Source organism: Lolium rigidum, chromosome 1 (genome assembly GCF_022539505.1).
Source record: "Lolium rigidum isolate FL_2022 chromosome 1, APGP_CSIRO_Lrig_0.1, whole genome shotgun sequence".
In the NCBI taxonomy this organism is placed as follows: domain Eukaryota; kingdom Viridiplantae; phylum Streptophyta; class Magnoliopsida; order Poales; family Poaceae; genus Lolium; species Lolium rigidum.
The window spans coordinates 292,222,745-292,246,497 of record NC_061508.1 but is presented as its reverse complement, the minus strand read 5'-3'; the positions used below and the strand labels follow the sequence as shown (position 1 = coordinate 292,246,497).

The 23,753-nt window shown below is 50.1% G+C and overlaps 1 protein-coding gene across 1 annotated transcript; it reads left to right on the top strand.

Moving 5' to 3' along the window:
* Positions 1–14,364: 14,364 nt before the first annotated feature.
* Positions 14,365–15,878, top strand: LOC124683927 (exopolygalacturonase-like). The gene is made up of 4 exons (XM_047218343.1): positions 14,365–14,499; positions 14,592–14,903; positions 14,997–15,527; positions 15,642–15,878. Exons 1-4 carry the CDS (start codon positions 14,365–14,367, stop codon positions 15,876–15,878), a joined length of 1,215 nt encoding a protein of 404 aa, XP_047074299.1.
* The last annotated feature ends 7,875 nt before the right edge of the window (positions 15,879–23,753 follow it).

Here is a 23,753-nt window from a genome sequence, read left to right as displayed (position 1 = left end):
GTCGTCCTCGCGCCTGCCGCCGCCTCCCTCCGGCCTCCCTCCCGGCCACCTTGCGTCCGCCGCCGCCTCTCTCTGGCCTCCCTCCCGGCCACCTCGCGCCCGCCGCCGCCTCCCTCCCGTCTCCGCCGATTCGACCCTGCCCCGCCTCCCTCCGGCCCCCTCCCGTCTCCTTCCTCGCGGCCGCCGCGGACTCACCCCTGCGCACGCCGCCGCATGCCCTGCGCACGCCGCCGACTCCCTCCTCGCGCCCGCCACCGACTCGCCCCGGCGCCCTTCTCCCTCCGGCTCCCTCGCATCTCCCTCCTCGCGGCCGCCGCCGACTCGCCCTTGCGCACGCCGCCGCATGCCCTGCGCACGCTGCCGACTCCCGACTCGCCCCGGCGCCCTTCTCCCCTCCGCCGAGCCCCTCATCAGGGCCTGCTCCGGCGAGCCCCTCATCCAGCCCTGCTACGGCGAGCCCTGAGATTGAACAGGAAATACATGGTTTATTTTTATGTTTAAAATTGTGCAAATTCAACAAAATATGAAATTCCATACTTTGTACATCCAAACAGGATTTAGAATTGGTTACACCATTTGATTTCAACATCAAATTCCAAACACATCCAAACAATAGAATCGAATTAGAAGCCAATTACTTTCCATCTCGGATTTGGAATCTTAGTCCAATTCAATTCCATGCCAACTTTCTATGCATCCAAACACAGCATAGAAGTTTTTCACCAAAAGACGGGATCTGGAGCTTGGAATCACACGAGGGGAGCCATGAGGCCCAAACTAGGCCTAGTGGCGCGCCCACCATCATAGGGCCCGCCACTAGGGCCCGTTTGGCCCTCGATCATCGTCTCGCCTCCCCCCTTCGCATGTCGCCTTATATACCCTAAAAACCTATCATGCTAGAAGCACATAGCTTTTCACGAAATAGAGTGCCACCAAGACCACATTATTCATTTTGGGGGTCAGATTGATCCTTCTCTCCACCCTGGAGAGGGGGATTTCGAGGGCTTCTTCACCGTCACCGCCACCAACGTCATCACCAACAACCATGTGCTCACTCTCCATTGTCATGAGTGAGTAGTTCTTTGTAGGCCTAAGAGGTGGATGAAATTTGGATGAGATTGATCATGTAATCATCCATAGGTATCGAGATTTGAGGTGTTTATCTTGAGCATATTCATGTATGAGTGTTGGTACACCTTTGCTGTGTTTAATGCTTGTTACTAGGGCTCGAGTGACATGATTTTAGTACTAAACCTATATTGTTCTATCATATATACGAGGTTGGTATTTATCTGCAAGGTGTATTGCTTATTACTGTGTTGAAGCTGCGAATTCCTAAAGTGACAATTAGGGAAAAACAAGGGGAATATGTGATAGTTCGAGGATATTGTGTGTTCATGAACTTAATGCTTTATTATGGGCTATTCGTAAGGATACACCTTAATTGGTTGTAGTTCAAAGGTGGCCCCGGTAAAATGGGCAGGCAGGACAAAAGAGTTATGCAAATTCTCTTTGTTAGCATGCATAGCTATATTACGATCACATACCTACACACAAATGAATTAGATATATGTATGCTATTTTATTAGGATTAAATTATATGATCAATATCATTCATGCAACACCCCACTATCACCTCAAGCCTACGCTTTTAGCCACTGAAAGTTACACATCACTACTTTAGGTGAATATAGGAAATCTGATGCTATTATTTACTGTTTGTCCTATTTCTTTCAATCAACTGCTATAAATCACCACTTTCTTTGTGAGTTTATTGATATACATGTGTGATTGAGAGTGATATCTCAATTGCTAAAATATTATTGGTATTATTGTGTTCCCCTTGAGTTTGGCTAATACTTTCCATCGAAGATTTCGGTGAGCCCCTATACTTGTGGGCATCAATGGTTCAACTTGAGTAGAACTAGGATCCACTTGATTTGATCTCTAATCTTCCCCGTAATTTTATTGATCAACAACTTAATGGGTCTCTATGATCAAGATATGCCCAATTCCCATAACCTTGATGACTTGAGAAGAATCTCTCCATCACCTACATCACTTGGAACAACTTGCTCCGCTTGGGATCCATTATGATCTCGAAGAACTCCACATCAAGATACTTCAACACAACCATTAGTTTTATTGTATTATCTATAGTCGTGAGAGTTATCCGCATAACCAACAACGACACTCTCTAGTTTCAATTTATCGAGCATTACCTTCTTGTTCTTGACCATGCACTTGCATGCAAAGACGCCAATGTACATGAAATTGGGATTGTTCCTCGTGATGAGCTCGTACGGGGTCTTGTTACTCAATAGACGGAGGAAGATCCATTTAGAATAATGAACCGTGGTGGAGATGGCTTTTCCCCAAAAGTTATAGGGAGACTTGAATTCATCCAACATTGTTCTTGCCATCTCAATAAGTGCCGAGTTCTTCCTTTAAATAACACCATTTTGTTGAGGGGTATAGGGTGCGGAGATCTCGTACGTGATCCCTTCATCTTCAAAGAACTCGCTCATGGTGTAGTTCTTCAACTCGGAATCATTGTCATTGTGAATGGTTTTGATCTCCGCTTCATATGTGTGTTGGGTTTGCTTGGTGAAGTCAATGAAGTACTTGTGGGTTTCATCCTAGGACTTGAGGAGGAACATCCATGTGTATCTTGAATAATCATCAACAATGAAGAGCTTGAATTTGCTTCCTCCAAGAGACTCATAACTTGATGGCCCAAAGAGATCCAAGTGAAGGAGCTCCAAGGGACGAAAGGTGGTGATGACGTCCTTGAAGGGATGTCTTTTCCCATGTTGGTTCCCGGCAACACATACACACGAAAAACATGATCTTTTTCAAAAGTAACACCCGTTAGTCCAACAATATGTTCACCCTTAAGGAGTTGTTCAAGATTTCTCATGTTGATGTGGCCTAGGCGGTGATGCCAAAGCCAACCCTCGTCAACCTTGGACTTTAGACATGTAGGAAGAGAGGCACTCTCTTTTGAGAGATCAACCACGTTGGAGAGGTGTGGGATCCCACAAAGGATCTCCCAATGCCACAAAGGCTCACCTTCTTCTCCGTGGCGTATCCCACGAATGAATAGCTTGCTCACTTGTGGTAGACTTTAAGCTAGTCTCGAAACTCTCACAAACTTCTTCTTGGATCAAATAAACAACCCGGATGCTTCCGAGTAACCCTAGCCGCCTAGGGTTTCCCACAAACCTAAAGTAATAAGCTTGCTCGATGAACTCAAGGGGGAATGAAGTTTGTCTTTATGGGATCGTAGATCAAGACCTCCTATTGCTTTTCACCAAAAGGATTTGGCTTTGGTTCGGTAGAATGGGAGATCCAAGCTTTTATGTGTTTCAACAATGGTGGGTCAGAGAGTACAAGGATATGATATGAATGGTTGATCTAACCCTCTCAAGCTGGAAGAAGGGGTATTTATAGTCCAAGAGAAATATAGCCGTTTCGAAAAAGTGCCGCGACACAAACCGCCAGCAAAATCGGCAGAGCTGGTTTCCTCGCCGGTTTGGTCCGGTTGACAGATCGGCGCGCCAGAACTACCGCCGGCATGCAGCCTAGGCGGAAACCATATCAGTTTGCCAATTTTCTCGCTAGAACGAAATCCACCCGCTGGAAACAAAACGTTTTTGCCGGAAGTGCTTACCGGTATGCCTTTCAACACAAACAAGAATAAGTTCGTCTCGCCGAAAATTTCCGGTCGGGAACCAGCGCCACCAGTTTCTGCACCGAAATTGCTAGAGCCGTCTAATGATTTCTCCAAAAACTAAACTCACCTGGAAAATGTGATGGGTCAATTTGGTGGTAGAATGCATTTGTATGTCTTAGGGAGCATCCACACCGAGCTGATCGAGACAACCATCTTAATAGTGTGGTGTTTCCTATGACTCAAATATAAAACAATAGAGAAAATAGACAAAACATTATCGCTTCTCTCGACCACCAAATGGGGGGACTCTCACCACCTGCGTACACACTTATAGAGGCCATCAGTCGACACATTAGCTCTGACGTGATCATTAGCAAACACAATGGTAGTGGGTAAAATACCCTTACACTGGTTGCGGTGGTGACTCATTTCTCTACCCGGTGCAGGCGTCCTGACTTGGGAAGGCGTGTCCCGGTGGCGGTGCGTCTTAGCCCGCAATGTTCCGGCGCGGACACGGATGACGACACGGTGACGGTGTTGCCACTTGGTGGCGGGATCGGTTTTCTGCGGTGCTTGACTGGCAAGGCCAGTTCTAGGGCAGGGACGGATTTGTCGGGCTCGGCGGAACCGCCTCTGCTGGTACTGACGAGCAGCTTGTGATGGGAGTGGCGGTGACGACGCCATGTCTTCTGATGTGTGGCGGCAGGGGTTCCATGAGTCTGGTCTAGGCCTGGGCGGACCTATGTCGTAGAGCTCGAGGGTAGCGATGGCGGTGGCCTACATGGTGTAGCGTGGGGGTGGGGATTGTGTCCCTGATGCCGTGTCCGTTCTGCACCTGCCAATGGCGATGGAGGAAGTCCTCCGGGTGGTTGTGCTATTGTCGTCCTCCAGTTCCATTTTGGTCTGGTGTACTTCGATCTACAGTCGTGTCCGTTTCGCTACCATCTATGGCGGTGGAGGTTTGTCCCTACCATGTCAATGCGGTTCAGCCGGCCCTTGTCTACGGGTCTCTTCTCCGCCCAGGTGGCCTTACAGTGTTTGCCATGGTGAGTCGATGATGGTGACCGCAAGATCGTAGTGGTGCATGTTGGTGGGCGCCAAGTTTGGTGGAGTGCTATGGATTGTTTTAGGATGTGGTTTTTTGGGGGCCGGGAGAAATCTTTGTCAGCTCAGCCGGCACCGATGTGGTGACGCATGCGGGAGCCTCCCTTCCTTCCTGAATGGTGTCGGCTGCAAGGGTGGATCTGTATAGGCTTACCCTGATGCACATGCATCAGGGTAAAAGGAATTTGATTGTACTATTTGTGTGTTTAGCAAGGTAAGTGCATCAGGTTAGGGTAAGAAAAGTGCATCATGGAGGAAAAAAATTCAACTAGCAAGGTTACAAACTTGATAAGTGCATCAGGGAACTTTTCTTCCCAGCTCCGCCCCTGGTCGGGTGTACCCCTTCTCCACTCACCTCCGTGTACCTAGAGAAATCCTAGAACATCAACATCGTTATCGTTGCATATCTTGTTGATGGTGTTGCTTGGTACGCGACGATTCGGAGACATAGAAGCTTGGTGGGACTTCTCCGGAGGGCGCAATGGTTGTGCGTCTGATACGTCTCCGACGTATCGATAATTTCTTATGTTCTATGCCATATTATTGATGATACCTACATGTTTTATGCACACTTTATGTCATATTCGTGCATTTTCTGGAACTAACCTATTAACAAGATGCCGAAGTGCCAGTTCTCGTTTCTGCTGTTTTTGGTTTCGAAATCCTAGTAACGAAATATTCTCGGAATCGGACGAAATCAAGACCCGGGTTCCTATTTTCACCGGAAGCATCCGGAACACCCGGAAGGACCGAGAGGGGGGCATCGGGCCCCCGGACCATAGGCCGGCGCGGCCCGGGCCCCGGCCGCGCCGCCATATGGTGTGGCCACCCCTTCGACCCTCCTCGCGCCGCCTCTTCGCCTATATAAAGCCTCCGTCGAGAAAACCCTGATGCGAAAAACCACGATACGGAAAACCTTCCAGAGCCGCCGCCATCGCGAAGCCAAGATCTGGGGGACAGGAGTCTCTGTTCCGGCACCCTGCCGGAGCGGGGAAGTGCCCCCGGAAGGCTTCTCCATCGACACCGCTGCCATCTCCACCGCCATCTTCATCACCGCCGTTGCTCCCATGAGGGGGAGTAGTTCTCCATCGAGGCTCGGGGCTGTACCGGTAGCTATGTGGTTCATCTCTCTCCTATGTACTTCAATACAATAATCTCATGAGCTGCCTTACATGATTGAGATTCATATGATGATGCTTGTAATCTAGATGTCACTATGCTAGTCAAGAGAGTTTTACTTATGTGATCTCCGGAGACTCCTTGTCCCACGTGTGTAAAGGTGACGAGTGTGTGCACCGTGTGGGTCTCTTAGGCTATATTTCACGGAATACTTACTCACCTGTTATGAATGGCGTAGTGAAGTGCTTATTTATATCTCTTTATGATTGCAATGTGTTTGTATCACAATTTATCTATGTGCTACTCTAGCAATGTTATTAAAGTAGTTTTATTCCTCCCTGCACGTGTGCAAAGGTGACAAGTGTGTGCACCGTGTTAGTACTTGGTTTATGCTATGATCATGATCTCTTGTAGATTGCGAAGTTAACTATTGCTATGATAATATTGATGTGATCTATTCCTCCTACATATGCATGAAGGTGACAAGTGTGCATGCTATGTTAGTACTTGGTTTAGTCTTTTGATCTATCTTACACTAAAGGTTACTAAAATATGAGCATTATTGTGGAGCTTGTTAACTCCGGCATTGAGGGTTCGTGTAATCCTACGCAATGTGTTCATCATCCAACAAGAGTGTAGAGTATGCATTTATCTATTCTGTTATGTGATCAATGTTGAGAGTGTCCACTAGTGAAAGTCTAATCCCTAGGCCTTGTTCCTAAATATCGCTATCGCTGCTTGTTTACTTGTTTTACTGCGTTACTACCGGTGCGTTACTACTCGCTGCGTTACTACTGCTTGTTTACTTGTCTTGGGCAAAGCACTTTTCTCGGTGCCGTTGCTACTACTTATTCATACCACCCGTATTTCACTATCTCTTCGCCGAACTAGTGCACCTATTAGGTGTGTTGGGGACACAAGAGACTTCTTGCTTTGTGATTGCAGGGTTGCATGAGAGGGATATCTTTGACCTCTTCCTCCCTGAGTTCGATAAACCTTGGGTGATCCACTTAAGGGAAACTTGCTGCTGTTCTACAAACCTCTGCTCTTGGAGGCCCAACACTGTCTACAAGAATAGAAGCTCCCGTAGACATCAAGTACTTTTCTGGCGCCGTTGCCGGGGAGGAAAGGTAAAAGGCACTCATACTCCGGTCTCAGGTAAAGTACTTTTCTGGTGCCGTTGTGTGTGTGCTCGAAGCTATTTCCTTTAGATCCTGCAATTGCATCTTTTTGTTTCTTGTTTACACTAGTTTGGCATAATGGACAACAATGAGCTTCTTATTCTATTTCCTGATTTAAGACATGGATGGTTTGATGCGAAAATTAAAAAACCTATGAAATCTTATTTGCATGCTGGTAGTAATACTAGTATGAACGCTTTGAACACCATTGTTGATAATGATATAGAAAGTTCTAAGCTTGGGGAAGCTGGTTTTCATGATCTTTTTAGTCCCCCAAGCATTGAGGAGAAAATTTACTTTGATTATACTATGCCTCCTATATTTGATGATGAGAATAATAATGATAGCTACTTTGTTGAATTTGCTCCCACTACAACTAATAAAATTGATTATGCTTATGTGGAGAGTAATAATTTTATGCATGAGACTCATGATAAGAATGCTTTATATGATAGTTATATTGTTGAGTTTGCTCATGTTGCTACTGAAAGTTATTATGAGAGAGGAAAATATGGTTATAGAAATTTTCATGTTACTAAAACACCTCTCTATGTGCTGAAATTTTTGAAGCTACACTTGTTTTATCTTCCTATGCTTGTCACTTTGTTCTTCATGAATTCATTTGTGTACAAGACTCCTCTTCATAGGAAGCATGTTAGACTTAAATGTGTTTTGGATTTGCTTCTTGATGCTCTCTTTTGCTTCAAATACTATTTCTTGCGAGTGCATCATTAAAACTGCTGAGCCCATCTTAACGGCCATAAAGAAAGAACTTCTTGGGAGATAACCCATGTGTTATTTTGCTACAGTACTTTGTTTTATATTTGTGTCTTGGAAGTTGTTTACTACTGTAGCAACCTCTCCTTATCTTAGTTTTATGTTTTGTTGTGCCAAGTAAAGTCTTTGATAGAAAAGTAAGTACTAGATTTGGATTACTGCGCAGTTCCAGATTTCTTTGCTGTCACGAATCTGGGTCTATCTCCCTGTAGGTAGCTCAGAACATTACGCCAATTTACGAGCATGATCCTCAGATATGTACGCAACTTTCATTCAATTTGAGCATTTTCGTTTGAGCTAGTCTGGTGGCCTAATAAAATCCATCTTTACGGACCGTTCTGTTTTGACAGATTCTGTCTTTTATTTCGCATTGCCTCTTTTGCTATGTTGGATGAATTTCTTTGATCCATTAATGTCCAGTAGCTTTATGCAATGTCCAGAAGTGTTAAGAATGATTGTGTCACCTCTGAACATGTGAGTTTTTGATTATGCACTAACCCTCTAATGAGTTTGTTTCGAGTTTGGTGTGGAGGAAGTTTTCAAGGGTCAAGAGAGGAGGATGATATACTATGATCAAGAAGAGTGAAAGCTCTAAGCTTGGGGATGCCCCGGTGGTTCACCCCTGCATATTTCAAAGAAGACTCAAGCGTCTAAGCTTGGGGATGCCCAAGGCATCCCCTTCTTCATCGACAAATTATCAGGTTCCTTCTCTTGAAACTATATTTTTATTCGGTCACATCTTATGTAGTTTACTTGGAGCGTCTGTATGTTTCTTGTTTTTGTTTTTGTTTGAATAAATGCTTGTGTGTGAGAGAGACACGCTCCGCTGGTTCGTAGGAACACATGTGTTCTTAGCTTTTAATTTTCATGGTGAAGGATGAAACTGCTTCGTTAATTGTTATATGGTTGGAAACGGAAAATGCTACATGTAGTAACTGGTATGATGTCTTGAATAACTTGATACTTGGCAACTGTTGTGCTCATGTTTAAGCTCTTGCATCATATACTTTGCATCTATTAGTGAAGAAATACATAGAGCTTGTTAAATTTGGTTTGCATGAGCGGTTTCTCTAGAGTCTAGATATTTTCTAGTGAGGTGTTTGAACAACAGGGAAGACAATGTATAGTCTTATAATACTTGTAATATGTCTTTTATGTGAGTTTTGTTGTACCGTTCATCCTTGTGTTTGTTTCAAATAACCTTGCTAGCCTAAACCTTGTATCGAGAGGGAATACTTCTCATGCATCCAAAATACTTGAGCCAACCACTATGCCATTTGTGTCCACCATACCTACCTACTACATGGTATTTATCCGCCATTCCAAAGTAAATTGCTTGAGTGCTACCTTTAAAATTCCATCATTCACCTTTGCAATATATAGCTCATGGGACAAATAGCTTAAAAACTATTGTGGTATTGAATATGTACTTATGCACTTTATCTCTTATTAAGTTGCTTGTTGTGCGATAACCATGTTTCGGGGACGCCATCAACTATTCTTTGTTGAATATCATGTGAGTTGCTATGCATGTCCGTCTTGTCCGAAGTAAGAGAGATCTACCACCTTTATGGTTGGAGCATGCATATTGTTAGAGAAGAACTTTGGGCCGCTAACTAAAGCCATGATTCATGGTGGAAGTTTCAGTTTTGGACACATATCCTCAATCTCATATGAGAATAATAATTGTTGCCACATGCTTATGCATTAAAGAGGAGTCCATTATCCGTTGTCCATGTTGTCCCGGTATGGATGTCTAAGTTGAGAATAATCAAAAGCGAGAAATCCAAAATGCGAGCTTTCTCCTTAGACCTTTGTACAGGCGGCATGGAGGTACCCCATTGTGACACTTGGTCAAAACATGTGCATTGCAAAGATCCGGTAGTCCAAGTTAATTAGGACAAGGTGCGGGCACTATTAGTATACTATGCATGAGGCTTGCAACTTGTAAGATATAATTTACATAACTCATATGCTTTATTACTACCGTTGACAAAATTGTTTCATGTTTTCAAAATAAAAGCTCTAGCACAAATATAGCAATCGATGCTTTCCTCTTTGAAGGACCATTCTTTTTACTTTTATGTTGAGTCAGTTCACCTATCTCTCTCCACCTCAAGAAGCAAACACTTGTGTGAACTGTGCATTGATTCCTACATACTTGCATATTGTACTTGTTATATTACTCTATGTTGACAATTATCCATGAGATATACATGTTACAAGTTGAAAGCAACCGCTGAAACTTTATCTTCCTTTGTGTTGCTTCAATACCTTTACTTTGATTTATTGCTTTATGAGTTAACTCTTATGCAAGACTTATTGATGCTTGTCTTGAAGTACTATTCATGAAAAGTCTTTGCTTTATGATTCATTTGTTTACTCATGTCATTACCATTGTTTTGATCGCTGCATTCATTACATATGTTTATAGTATGATCAAGTTTATGATGGCATGTCACTTCAGAAATTATCTTTGTTATCGTTTTACCTGCTCGGGACGAGCAGAACTAAGCTTGGGGATGCTTGATACGTCTCCGACGTATCGATAATTTCTTATGTTCTATGCCATATTATTGATGATACCTACATGTTTTATGCACACTTTATGTCATATTCGTGCATTTTCCGGAACTAACCTATTAACAAGATGCCGAAGTGCCGGTTCTCGTTTTCTGCTGTTTTTGGTTTCGGAAATCCTAGTAACGAAATATTCTCGGAATCGGACGAAATCAAGACCCGGGTTCCTATTTTCACCGGAAGCATCCGGAACACCCGGGAAGGACCAGAGGGGGGCACCGGGCCCCTGCGACCATAGGCCGGCGCGGCCCAGTGCCCCGGCCGCGCCGCCATATGGTGTGGCCACCCCTTCGACCCTCCTGCGCCGCCTCTTCGCCTATATAAAGCCTCCGTCGAGAAAACCCCGATGCGAAAAACCACGATACGGAAAACCTTCCGGAGCCGCCGCCATCGCGAAGCCAAGATCCGGGGGACAGAGTCTCTGTTCCGGCACCCTGCCGGAGCGGGGAAGTGCCCCGGAAGGCTTCTCCATCGACACCGCTGCCATCTCCACCGCCATCTTCATCACCGCTGTTGCTCCCATGAGGGGGAGTAGTTCTCCATCGAGGCTCGGGCTGTACCGGTAGCTATGTGGTTCATCTCTCTCCTATGTACTTCAATACAATAATCTCATGAGCTGCCTTACATGATTGAGATTCATATGATGATGCTTGTAATCTAGATGTCACTATGCTAGTCAAGAGAGTTTTACTTATGTGATCTCCGGAGACTCCTTGTCCCACGTGTGTAAAGGTGACGAGTGTGTGCACCGTGTGGGTCTCTTAGGCTATATTTCACAGAATACTTACTCACCGTTATGAATGGCGTAGTGAAGTGCTTATTTATATCTCTTTATGATTGCAATGTGTTTGTATCACAATTTATCTATGTGCTACTCTAGCAATGTTATTAAAGTAGTTTTATTCCTCCTGCACGTGTGCAAAGGTGACAGTGTGTGCACCGTGTTAGTACTTGGTTTATGCTATGATCATGATCTCTTGTAGATTGCGAAGTTAACTATTGCTATGATAATATTGATTTGATCTATTCCTCCTACATATGCATGAAGGTGACAGTGTGCATGCTATGTTAGTACTTGGTTTAGTCTTTTGATCTATCTTACACTAAAGGTTACTAAAATATGAGCATTATTGTGGAGCTTGTTAACTCCGGCATTGAGGGTTCGTGTAATCCTACGCAATGTGTTCATCATCCAACAAGAGTGTAGAGTATGCATTTATCTATTCCGTTATGTGATCAATGTTGAGAGTGTCCACTAGTGAAAGTCTAATCCCTAGGCCTTGTTCCTAAATATCTGCTATCGCTGCTTGTTTACTTGTTTTACTGCGTTACTACTGCTGCGTTACTACCGCTGCGTTACTACCGCTTGTTTCATCGTCCGGGCAAAGCACTTTTCCGGTGCCGTTGCTACTACTTATTCATACCACCTGTATTTCACTATCTCTTCGCCGAACTAGTGCACCTATTAGGTGTGTTGGGGACACAAGAGACTTCTTGCTTTGTGGTTGCAGGGTTGCATGAGAGGGATATCTTTGACCTCTTCCTCCCTGAGTTCGATAAACCTTGGGTGATCCACTTAAGGGAAACTTGCTGCTGTTCTACAAACCTCTGCTCTTGGAGGCCCAACACTGTCTACAAGAATAGAAGCTCCCGTAGACATCAGCGTCCATTATCACTTTTGTTGAGATGGCGTTGTTGGCATTAGTTCCTCTTGCTTTCTCTTGGTTTTTCTCTTGAACTTGTTTGTGTAGTGTGTCTCGCCGTTGTATTGTGGTGTTGCTAAATATAGCGGGATGGAATCTTATTTCAATGAGGAGCCCGTGACCTAACCCCGCCTCCGGGTCGCCAACAGGCGACTCCGAGGCGACCGCGCCGCCGCCGCCACACCCCACCCTCCACCGAGCCCTCCACCCCCGCTGCCGTCGGAGGAAGCCGCCCAGCGGCGGACGGCGGCAGCGGGAGGCCATCTCCTCCCAAAAATCCAAGCTCCCCTCCCCCAGGAATCCCCTCTTTTCGGGCTGCCTCGGCCCTCCAGCCCCATCTCCTGTGGCCCTCGCGCAGACGGCGGCGGCCGCCGGGATCTGCCGCGGGCGCGCGGCTGCTCTCCCGGACGGGCTCCTCGCCTTGGCCCTCGTGCCAATCGACGGCGCCCCCGTCGAGTTCCGCCGTGGCCACTTCTCCGCCCGCTGCATGCTCCATGGGGGCCGACCGGCTTGCCCCCCTGGCCCTCGTCCCTGCGCTCTCCGCCGGCTGCTGCCTCTGCCGCTCGGGCTGCTGCTCCCCGCCGCCGTCACGCCGCCCCTTCCGCCGTGGTGGCTCGGGTCTCCCCGCGTGAGGCCCGCCCACGGCTGCGGCGTGGTCCGGCCGCCTTCCGTGTCTCCACCATGGGTGTTCGGCCGTTGATCCCGGCCCCCGGTGCGCGGCCGGCGTCGCGCCCCTGCGACGGGCCTCTCGGTGGCTGCTCTTGCCGCTGCCCTTCCGTCCGGGGTGTGGGTTCCCTGCAGATCGACCACTGCCCTTCTCCGGTGGCCCGCGTCCACCCCTCGCTGTGGTTCTTGCTGGGCGGGGGAGGTCGGCCCGTCCTGTTGCCGGGTTGTAGGTGCACATCCGAGCGAAAGCTTGTGGACGATGATGCCGCTGGCGCCATACCCCTCCTTGGAGGCGACCTTTTTGGCTTTGTGCACCTCGCTGCGTTCGGGACTGTGCTTCCTCTCGTCTTCCCGCTGGCCGCCCGCTCGTATATTTTCGGGCCTAGGTCGTTGTCATGGTGACCCCGTCCGAGCCGCCTGGAAGTCCTGGGGTTGACTCGGCATGCGCCCCCTCGACCACGGGGTCGGCACACCGGTGTCGTCGCCCCAGTCTCGGCTATCCGACGCCTTTCGACTGTGTTGGTCTTGGCGGCACACCGCCTTGGCATCGCCGGCGCCACACCGGTGTCGCCGCACGGACTCGGCTATCCGACGCCCTTCGTCCGTGCCGGGACGCTTCTTCGTGTGCTTCTAATGGGTTCCACGTATTCCACCACCTGCTCCCTCTGTCTGCTTGCGGTGTGGTTTCTCTCCGGAGTTGCTCGCCTTGCGGTCGGCGTGAGGTCCTCAAGGTGATGTCGGGTTTTGGCTTTGTTTTGCTTGTGCTTGTGGCGTGACTCGTCTCTGCATCGCCCTTCGACCACGGGGTCGGCACACCGGTGTCGTCGCCCCAGTCTCGGCTATCCGACGCCCTTCGACTGTGCTTGGTCTCGGTTCTGCAGGTCTTCGTCGCCGTCCTTCGCTCGCCAGGCCAAGTCGCAAAGACTGTCCTTTATGGAGCTGACCTCCCGGGGGGTTCGGTTGGCTTCGGTTGCTAACCTCCCCCTCCCCTTTGTGTTCCCCTTTCTAGTTTGCTTTTTCTGTATTTTATTGTCTTCTTCTCCCTTGTATCCCCGTGTATCTCTCCATATCTGTTGTAAGAACATGGGCCTGCCAGGCTACTTTCGTGGAAATATAACAAGCGGTGGGGATTTCCACCGCCCCCGTCAACCTCGAAAAAAAAAATCTTATTTCAACAAATCATAAGCGGAAATCCACGTGCCTGCCCTTGCCAAGCAGCCTACTGCTACTTAGGCGAGAGACAATGTAGCCACCAAACGTGGTAGAAAACAGGGGCTCATGGCAAGAGCAGCAGCCTAACTAACAACGCTATTTTTTCCCTTTCGTTCTGCTGTAATCGCGTAACAAACAACATTATAGTACCACAGAGCTCCAAGAATGCGTTATTTGAGCACTGGCAGCATGCATGAAGCATAACAGAACAAGGCCCTGGTGCCTTTGCGCCTGCAGCAGCTGCTTCCGATTCGATCGACCCCGGCCGCATGATTATAAGATGGAAAGACATTCATGCTATGCTCATCGCGTGATGAGTTTGTTTCTGCACAGAAGACTATCAGACATGGCGTTTCCCCTTGCCGCTCTGTTTTTTCTGGTCACGGCTAGGTGGTGCCTGCAGGTCGCTCATGCCGGCCGCCAGGTGTTCGACGTCATGGACTTCGGCGCGATCGCCGACGGTGAGACGGATGACTCCAAGGTAATCGATCGTCGGAGTTCGATAGTCCATCATTTGCGCAACCAGGAATTTGTAGGAGCTTAATTTGTTTCTGAATGGGTTTCTTTGCGCAGGCTTTTCTACGGACGTGGACTAAGGCCTGCGCGTCGCCGGGGAGGCCGTCCGTGGTGGTTCCCAAGGGCGAGTACCGGCTTCACCCGGTGGTCTTCCGCGGCCCGTGCAAGGGCTACATGGAGCTGCGCCTCTCCGGCGTCCTCCGCGCGCCGGACGACCTGGCCGCGTTCCGTGGCAGCCACGAGTGGATCAACTTCGCCAACGTCGACGGGCTGCTCGTCACCGGCGGCGGCACGTTCGACGGCCGCGGCGCCTCGTCGTGGCACCTCAACGAGTGCCCCAGGAATCCGAACTGCACGCCCCTCCCCGTCGTAAGCCACGCAACTACTCTCTCACACTTTCAGCCACCATGGCGGCGACGTGGGCTTTAATTAGCTTGACCATTTCTCCGGGCGGGCGGGCAGTCGATCAAGCTGGGGCGCGTGAGGAACGTGACGATCACGGGGGTGACGTCGCTGGACAGCAAGTTCTTCCACGTGATCATCATCGGCAGCCAGGACGTGGCCATCCACCGCGTCACCATCCGGGCGCCGCGGGACAGCCCCAACACGGACGGCGTCCACATCCAGGCCTCCTCCAACGTGCGCATAACCGACACCGCCGTCGCCACCGGGGACGACTGCGTCTCCGTCGGCCCCGGCAGCGCCGACATCACCGTGTCCGGGGTCTCCTGCGGCCCGGGCCACGGCATCAGCGTCGGCAGCCTCGGGAGGCGCCCGGGGGAACAGGACGTGCGCGGCCTGCGCGTGTCCAACTGCACCTTCGCCGGCACGGCCAACGGCGTGCGGATCAAGACCTGGCGCGGTGGCGTCCGCCCGGGCTCCGTTGTGTCCGGGCTCGTCTTCGAGGACATCGTCATGAGGAAGGTTCGCAACCCCATCATCATCGACCAGGAGTACTGCCCCTACAGCTCCATCTCCTGCCGCCATGAATCGGTCAGAACCCACCCACATATCTCGATTCCTTGTCCACGAAACCGACCGTACATTGGCTGGGTTTCACTCTCTCATCACTGGATTCGATATGCATTCGACCGTCTGTTCATGCAGGCGCAGCTGCCGTCCGTGGTCAAGATAAGCGACGTCAAGTTCAAGAACATCAGGGGCGTGTCGGCCACGCAGGTCGCCGTGAAGCTGTCCTGCAGCGGCGCGAACCCATGCCATGGCCTAGAGCTCAGGGACATCGACCTTAGTTACGTCAAGCGTAGCGTCGCCACCGAGTCGCGGTGCGCGAATGTCGCCGGTGGTATCGCCGGAGGCACGCTTGTACCTCCCTCGTGTATATGAGTCTTGTCCAACGGTGAATCAGATCGTAGGCGCCTTTTGACATCCGAATTTGAGAATTAACATGGGGGTGAACTTTCGTACTGTACATATAAAATTACAACTACCTCGCCACTTTACAGTACTGCTAGCCGGTTTATAAACCCGAAAATGAAGCAGTGAAGCACTCCAACCTTGAATACACCATCGTCATGATCCAAGATCAACCTGAGATTCAAGTTTTTTTAATAGATTTAATCTAAGTTAGTGTTTTTTTAAACCATGATCAAATCGTACACTATTCTCTCTAGAAACTTACCATCCACCATTAATTAAAGAACCCCTTAATTAAAATTCATTTCAAGTTAATCAAACCGCCGCCTCCACCTCCGCCGTACAATCCGTGGGGGCCTCCACCTCCACCACCGGCCTGGGCTGCTCAACGTCCACCACCGGAGTGGGCTGCTCCACTTCCACGACCGGCCTGGGCTGCTCCACCTCCACCACCGGCCTGGGCTGCTCCACCTCCACCACCGCCGGCGGCATCGGCGTATGTTCCGCTGATTCCCAACTGGCCATGGCCAGTACCGGAGCTCGTCGTGATTGACAGCGACGACGAGAACTAGTAGGCGCAGGAGTTCTTAGGGTTTTTATTTTGCTTTCTTTTACTATGTAATTTATGTTTTTATGTTCAAAAAATGCAAAATCGAAAAAATACGTCGTGCCGATTGAGCCACCCGCAGACGCAAAACGAACGTACGGTCGATTTCGACCATTTAGGATGACGCAAATGAACGTGCACGGATAATTTCGGCATTCGAAATACGTCGCCCTATTGGAGATGTCCTTATTCCTCTCCTTCACTCGGCCCGCTCCCCATTCTTCGATGGCAACGACCGGAGAGTACCAAACCGACGATAGGGAAAGAGGCGAGCATACCAAAGACAAAAAAAAAAAGGAGGAAAGAAGCGAATACGTGATACTAGGCAAATACAAGAAATAGAGGGTGGATGCGCCGGCTGCTTAGGGCATCTCTCTAGCGGCGCGACGCAAACGGACGCTGAGCGACCGTTTGTGTCCGCCGTGACCGAAAATGCATCGTGCACCATCTCCAGCGGCGCGACGCAAAGTGACCGGGCCAGGTTTGCGTCTCGGCGGACGCTCGACGGTCACGGAAAATATCTGCTCAGTCCTCGCACGGGCCCGCATGCCAGATCATGAATTAGTAACTGCATCCAATCTCCGAAAAGTCCCGATTGTTTCGATTTTTGGAAGCGGCACAACTGCTTCGTCTTCCGCGGCATTACTTCCGGGCGGCGCGCTGCAGGGTCGCGTTAATGGCATGCCTCGGCTTCCGCGAGCGTGCGCAGCGTCGATGCGTCTTCTCCGCCAGTACTGGCACCGAGGCGTCGCTTCGGCAGTCTGCGGCCGCGTTAATGGCGATGCCTCGCGTGGCGCGCGGCCGTCGCCTACCTCTGCGCACGTAGTAATGGCGATGCCACGCGTGGTGCGGCTGTCGCCCTGCCTCCGACCTGTATATACAGGGGCGCGAGCATCTCATCTCCTCCCCAGAAACCCTAGCCGCCGCTGCCGTACCGCCGCTTCCTCTCAAGCAGATCCACCATGAGCAGCGCCGGACGCGGCCAGGCTGCCGCGCCTCCACCTCCACCTTCACCTCCCACTCCACCTCCTCCGGCGTCGAGCTCCTCCGAGGAGTTCGACTCCGAAGATAGCACCGATCTCCTCCACCCGGTCAGGGACGCCGCGGCCCTGGCTGAAGCGGAGAAGGAAGCACAGGAGGAGCTGGCGGGCCACGCGGCGTTGGACGCCGAGCTGGAACAGCGCAGGCTGGCGGCCGCCGCTGCAGCCGAGGACTCCGACTCGGAGATATCTTGGTCCTCCGATGACCCTGATGCGCCGACGCCGGAGGAGAAGGCGGCCGAGCAGCGGGCCCTCGTCGTGTCTTTCGAGACGCTCAAAGAGGAGGCCGCCAACGCGAGGCTGGAGCAGTGCCTGCAAGAGGACGCGGCGGCGCACCGAGCCATATCGGCCGCGCGGGAGGCGGCCGAGAAGCAGGCGACGGAGCGACGCAACGACGGTGCCGGCCCGTCAGGAAGGAAGTAGTCTAGGCCTATAGATCTACTTTCTATAGTTTTTATGCATTTTTATGTACTACTTTCAATGTTTGTACTATGTTACAATTCAAAAAAATGGATCGCCCCGGTGGGAGCACACCCAGACGCAAACGGACGAGCGGACAAAATAAGTCCATGGGGCGACGCAAACGGACGCTCGCGACCACTTTTGGGCGTCCGAAATGCGTCGCGCCGCTAGAGATGCCCTTATATAAGCCACGCGCGTGCCACAGCGAAGGTGTAAACATGAACAAAAGTCAACTCAAGATTGACTTTCAAAACCACATGTGTACTAAGAGCATCTCTAGCAGAGCCTATATATCGCGGAACCGAAAACATCGAGTTCGGTTTCCCGAACTGTTGAAGAAAGTTGGATTTCGTCACGGCGTAGAACAGAAACCAAACTCGCGAACTGAAAAAGCGGAAATCGCGGAAATCAAACGTCACGGGAAAATCTAACTCGCGATTGAACCCGATTTGCTCCGATCAAGCTGAATTCGTCGATAATTTACATTAACCTAGGAAAATACATACTTGTTCGACCTACATTCGGTAATTAGGGACCTAAAACGACTAGATTAGTCCCTGGATCGACTAGAGTGTCACCGGGGCGCTTCCTGTCGGCGACGGAGGGTTTTTGCTCGCCGGCGTTTCCTAGGAGACGATGAGCGCCGCCACCTCGAAGGCCGCCGCCTCGGAGGTGCTCTCGCAGGCTAGAGGCAGCCCGTCGGCGTCATTGTCGTCGTTGCCGCGCGGGGGGCAGCGCCGGCAGCAGCGGGATGCACGAGACGGCGGGGGGCGCCTCGGCATCTCCTTCTTCGGCCGCCTCCTCGCGCGCTTGCCAGCGCGCGATAACTTGCGGCCACTTCCGGCCCGCCCGCTTCCATGCGCCGTCGGAGCACGACCGCCTCGCGCGGTCTGCTCCGCTCGTACACCCGGCGGACATCGAGGTTCTTCTCCACCGCCGATTCGGCCCCCTCCCCTACCTATGCGTCTTAACCGCCCCATTGCGGACGGAGGGGTGGTGGCAGAAGCGGCGGAGCAGCGTCAGAGGAGGCGGAATGGCTCGCCGGAGAGGAGGCAGGCGGCGGCGGCGGGAGTGAAAGCGGTGGAGGGGAGTAGGGTTTAGAAACCGAACTCCCCTCCGCGGCCCCGTTTAATACGGGGCGACCGCTCGATTTCTTGGGGGCGCCGACGGATTTTTTAGCCCAATAGAAGCGCCGGCAACCCCGTGATGGTCCCTTCGCCAAGGGCACGAATCGGGAGCGCCGGCGCCTCGCGAGGCTGAAAATTTTGGGCGTGGGAGCCGCCTATGAGCCACACGGCGATGAAATATACATCTTCTCCCCCAAAACCCTGTCCCCTCCGCCGCTCATTTCTCCCGCCAGCCGCTCCATCTCCCATCCAGCCTCCAACCCGAAAAACCCTCGCCGCCGCGCCATGGCACCGAAGAGAAAGGCTCCGGTGAAGCCATCGACGAAGGCGCCGCCGAAGACGCGCACCGTCGCGCCGAAGGAGAAGCCGGTGACCATGCCGCAGGAGGATTGGGAGAAAGATATGGAACGTTGCTCCCTCATGACGGCCGACCGCAGGAGGCGCCGCATCGCCTCCATCGATGCAAAGAAAGTGGCGGCCTCTGCGGAAGCATGCCTGAGCTTGGGCGGCGGCCTCAACAGCATCTCGAGCTCCCGTCGTCGCCGGGTTACTACGCGGGGTACACCGCGGTCGCGCCGTCGATCTCGCAGATGCGGTTGTCGCAGATGGATGGCCGCGCCCGCTACTCCCCCGAGTTCGGGGACATCGACATGACCGTCGACAACAACGCGCCGTTCTCGCCGGATTTAACGGCTCGGGGCAGCGGTGCCTTCCGCTTCACCGACCTGAACGATTCGCCTGACCTGCGCCGCACCGAGGGCTACGTGACAGACGGCACCGGCCTTCGCCGCCACCTCTTGATGAGGACATCCCTACCTCACTACCACCTCCGTCATTACCAACTGAAGATGAACCTGCTGTGAAGCTCAAGTCCAATGAAGTTCGGATTGGACCTATTACAAGGGCTCGTGCGAAGCTACTTAAACAACAGGTGAACTTGTTCCTAAACGATACTTTGACTGATCAGAACTTTATACTACCTAAGTCCCATTACTTATGTATATTCAGGTATGAAGAGGAGACAAGCATCGCACGAGGAGGAGAGCAGTTGGACGTGAAGATGGACGTGGAGCTGGACAAGGAGCTGGACATGAAGATATCTCATGGACGCGCGAGGGAGGAGAGGGAGGCATGCGCGAGAGGAGAAGACGAAGTCCAGGCCGGCCCAGCACCCGGTCAGACCGGCCGTCACGCCAGCGCGCCCGGTCCCTGGCCCGGTCCGACCGGGCGGCAGGCCGGATCCACCCCGGCGCCGACCGGGCGCCACGCTGATGCCAACCGGAGACATTACTGCGCGACAATTCCAGCGCCCGGTTGGAACCTGGTCCCTGGCCCAGTTTGAACCGGCCAGCCCGGTCCTAGGCCCGGTCGACCGACCCCCAGACCGGCCGTGTCCGAGTCTGTCTCGACCAGATCTATTCTGGGTCGGTTATTCTTGTATCTTTTCGACCAGAAGTCGTCCCGGACGCCTATATAAGTGCCCAGGACGCCCCCTTAGCTGCTTTAGACCACGTTTAAGATAAACCCTAGTTCTTAGTTGTTTGCTCTGCAAAACTATTGAATTCCCTACACCATATTGCTTGATATTGTGTAGATCTGAAAAAGTCTTGTGTGATCTGCTGTTCCATTGGGAATTAGACGGTTGCAACTTACCGCTTCGTGGTCGGCGGCTACGTGCGCAAGTGTGTGGAGTTGTGAATATCTTGCAGGGTTGAGAGCTGTTGCATTGGTGACAGGGACCAATCGAGAGATCTCGTTGCGTCATACAAGTTATCATCCACTTCATCCAAGTTCCTCCGCTGCAATCACCCCATGATCATCATCACCACCGTTGCTTACTGAGAAGATCAGGCCACCCCTTATCATCTTGGTATCAGATTCTCGGGTTCCCTCGGTAAGCCATCCACAATCCACCCCATCGTTGAGTTGTGAGTGTTTCCTATCCAGAAAAAGCCAAAAACAATTAGGGTTAGGGTTTGCCATAGCCTTAGATTGCACTAATTTCGAGTTTTAGTTGCTTTTCGTAGTTGTTTTTGCGTATCTTTTTCTTGCATCTAGTATTGTTAGGGTTTGAGTCTCTATTCCATCTAGTTTCAGTTTTTATTACTCTGAGTCCACATAGTGTACTGTGTGCTTGTTCCCAACCATAGACACAGCCTATCGATATAAAGTGACTAGGAACTTTCCTAGAAGAGACTAGTTTTACCGCTCGACAGGCTGCTCATTAGGGTTTTGGTGCTTTGCATATCTAGTTGGCCGTGTTATCAAGGAGTTGTGTCATAAAAAAACAGAAAATTGAAAAGAAGCAAAAAGAGCTACATAGCTGCGTTCTACAATAGAAAAATCCCAAAAGAAAAGTGAAGTGCTAGAAGAATCAAGAGAAGGCCTAAGTTTACTTTACTGCACCCGTAGTTGACCAATCTTGTGCCTGTCTCGTTGAGCTTTGCTAGCGTCTCTCTAATGCATTGCAACCTTTCCTCCATATAGTTGCATTGCCACATTTATCGCCTTGTGTGAGTATCATTGGTTGTCTACGGTCAGCGCTAGAACTTGTTATTGGTGCAAATAGGTAGCCCACCTACAGCCCCACATATATCCTGCTTTGCCGTGTGATTTGTCTTATACCCTTGATATTCGCTTCGCTACATCCGTGCACTAGTTGTCGCTACAAGTGGTAAGCAATACTAATTCACTTTGGAGCGGTAAGATTTCCTTTTCTTATCAGTTTTGAGTGAGTTGTGAGAGTACCACCATATATTTTTGATTTAGTGCACTAACCTACTAATCATGTCTGCTAGTGACGAAAAAATTGTTAACCAGGAGAACAAGAACTCTGCGGATTTGATTACATGGAGGGAGTTTGAGGCTCTTCGTAATGAGATGCGACGTGAATTCCGCATTCAGGATGATGTGCTTAGGAGAGAGGTCCAAGAGATCAACCAAAAGCTGGATGCTACTAATGAGACCGTCACCGCAATGGCTGATCAAGTAACGGATATCCAACGCAGTCTTCGAACTTTGACAATGTCTATTGAGAATCTTACAAATCAACAGCGACAACAAAATGAAGATGCTGATGAAGCCCCTGGTCGTGGTGATCATCCTCGAGGTTGGGCTCCACTTGGTCGCAATGGTCGTGGATATGACAAGGAAGATGGATTTGGTAAGCCCAAGTTTTCTATACCCAAGTTTGAAGGAGGAGCTGATGTTGAAGAATACCTCACTTGGGAGCTCAAGATTGAGAAGTTATGGAGTTTACATCCACATTATACTGAAGATAGGAAGATAAAGCTTGCTTCTTCCGAATTTGATGGTTATGCTTTGCGTTGGTGGGATCGATTTGTTCGTGCTCGCGAAGAAGATGGTGAACAGCCTATTATCACGTGGCGTGCTATGAAGGCGGCAATGACTGAGCGTTTTGTGCCCACAAATTATTTGCGCATTTTATTTGATAAGTTGACCCTATTGAGACAAGGTGTGAAGACTATTGATGAATACTACATGGAGATGGAGATGCTCATGCAGCGTGGCCGTGTCAAAGAATCCCTTGAGATGACAATGACTTGTTTTCTCAATGGTTTGAAGTATGAGATCAAAGGCATTGTTCGTCATTATAGTTTCACCACTATGAATGAGTAGCTACATCATGCATGAGAAGCTGAATCACAGTTGGCTGACGAAGCAAAGATTAAAGGTCGAGCTTCAGGAGCTGGGCGCTTCACACCCCGCGCGGCTCCACCTACGGCGCCGGCGCCATCGACGCGCTCCGCACCTTACTCTACTCCGCCTAGCAAGACGGTCTCCAATGTGTCTAACACAAAGAAGTCTGAATCTGCTGCAAGTACGAGTGGCTCTAACATGTCTACTACGCGTAACCGTGATATGGCTTGTCACACATGTGGTGGCAAAGGTCACTTCAAGAGAGATTGCCCTAACCGCAAAGTCATGATTATCAATGAGGACAATGAGTACGAGACTGGAGATGATGTTGATCCTAATGCTCCAGAAGATGATGACTATGCCACTGATGGTGAAGATGCATATCCATCTGATGCTCGCACCATTGTTGTGTCGCAGCGTGCTCTTAATGTGTTGCCTAGTGCATCTACTCAGCACTGCAATTTGTTCCAAACAAAGGCTTTAGTTGGTCCTGACAAGGCTTGCAAGGTCATTATTGATGGCGGAAGTTGCCGCAATTTAGCAAGCAAGGAATTGTGTACCAAGCTGAAGTTGAAGTATCTACCGCACCCGCATCCATACTATATTCAGTGGTTAAGTGACAATGGTGGGATGAAGGTAAACCACATGGTGCGTGTTGAATTTGCTATTGGACCGTATAAGGATTGCATTGATTTTGATGTGGTTCCTATGACGGTGTGTCACCTGCTATTGGGTCGGCCTTGGCTATATGATCGTTCTGTGCAACACAATGGCCGTGCCAATACATATCACTTGGAGTTCAAGGGCAAGAAAATCAACTTACAGCCTATGTCACCACAGCAAATTGTCAATGAATCTCGTCAGAAAATTGAAGTAAACTTGGAGGATGCTTCTTTAGATAGGCGAGAGAATTGTAATGTCGTGAGTGATATAACGAAAAGTGAGAGAG

Excerpts from the sequence above, each read along its gene's own strand:
- LOC124683927 (XM_047218343.1), top strand. The coding sequence starts at position 14,365 with ATGGCGTTTCCCCTTGCCGCTCTGTTTTTTCTGGTCACGGCTAGGTGG. Across the intron at positions 14,500-14,591 it reads GTGAGACGGATGACTCCAAG|GCTTTTCTACGGACGTGGAC; the intron begins GTAATCGATCGT and ends TTCTTTGCGCAG. Across the intron at positions 14,904-14,996 it reads ACTGCACGCCCCTCCCCGTC|TCGATCAAGCTGGGGCGCGT; the intron begins GTAAGCCACGCA and ends GCGGGCGGGCAG.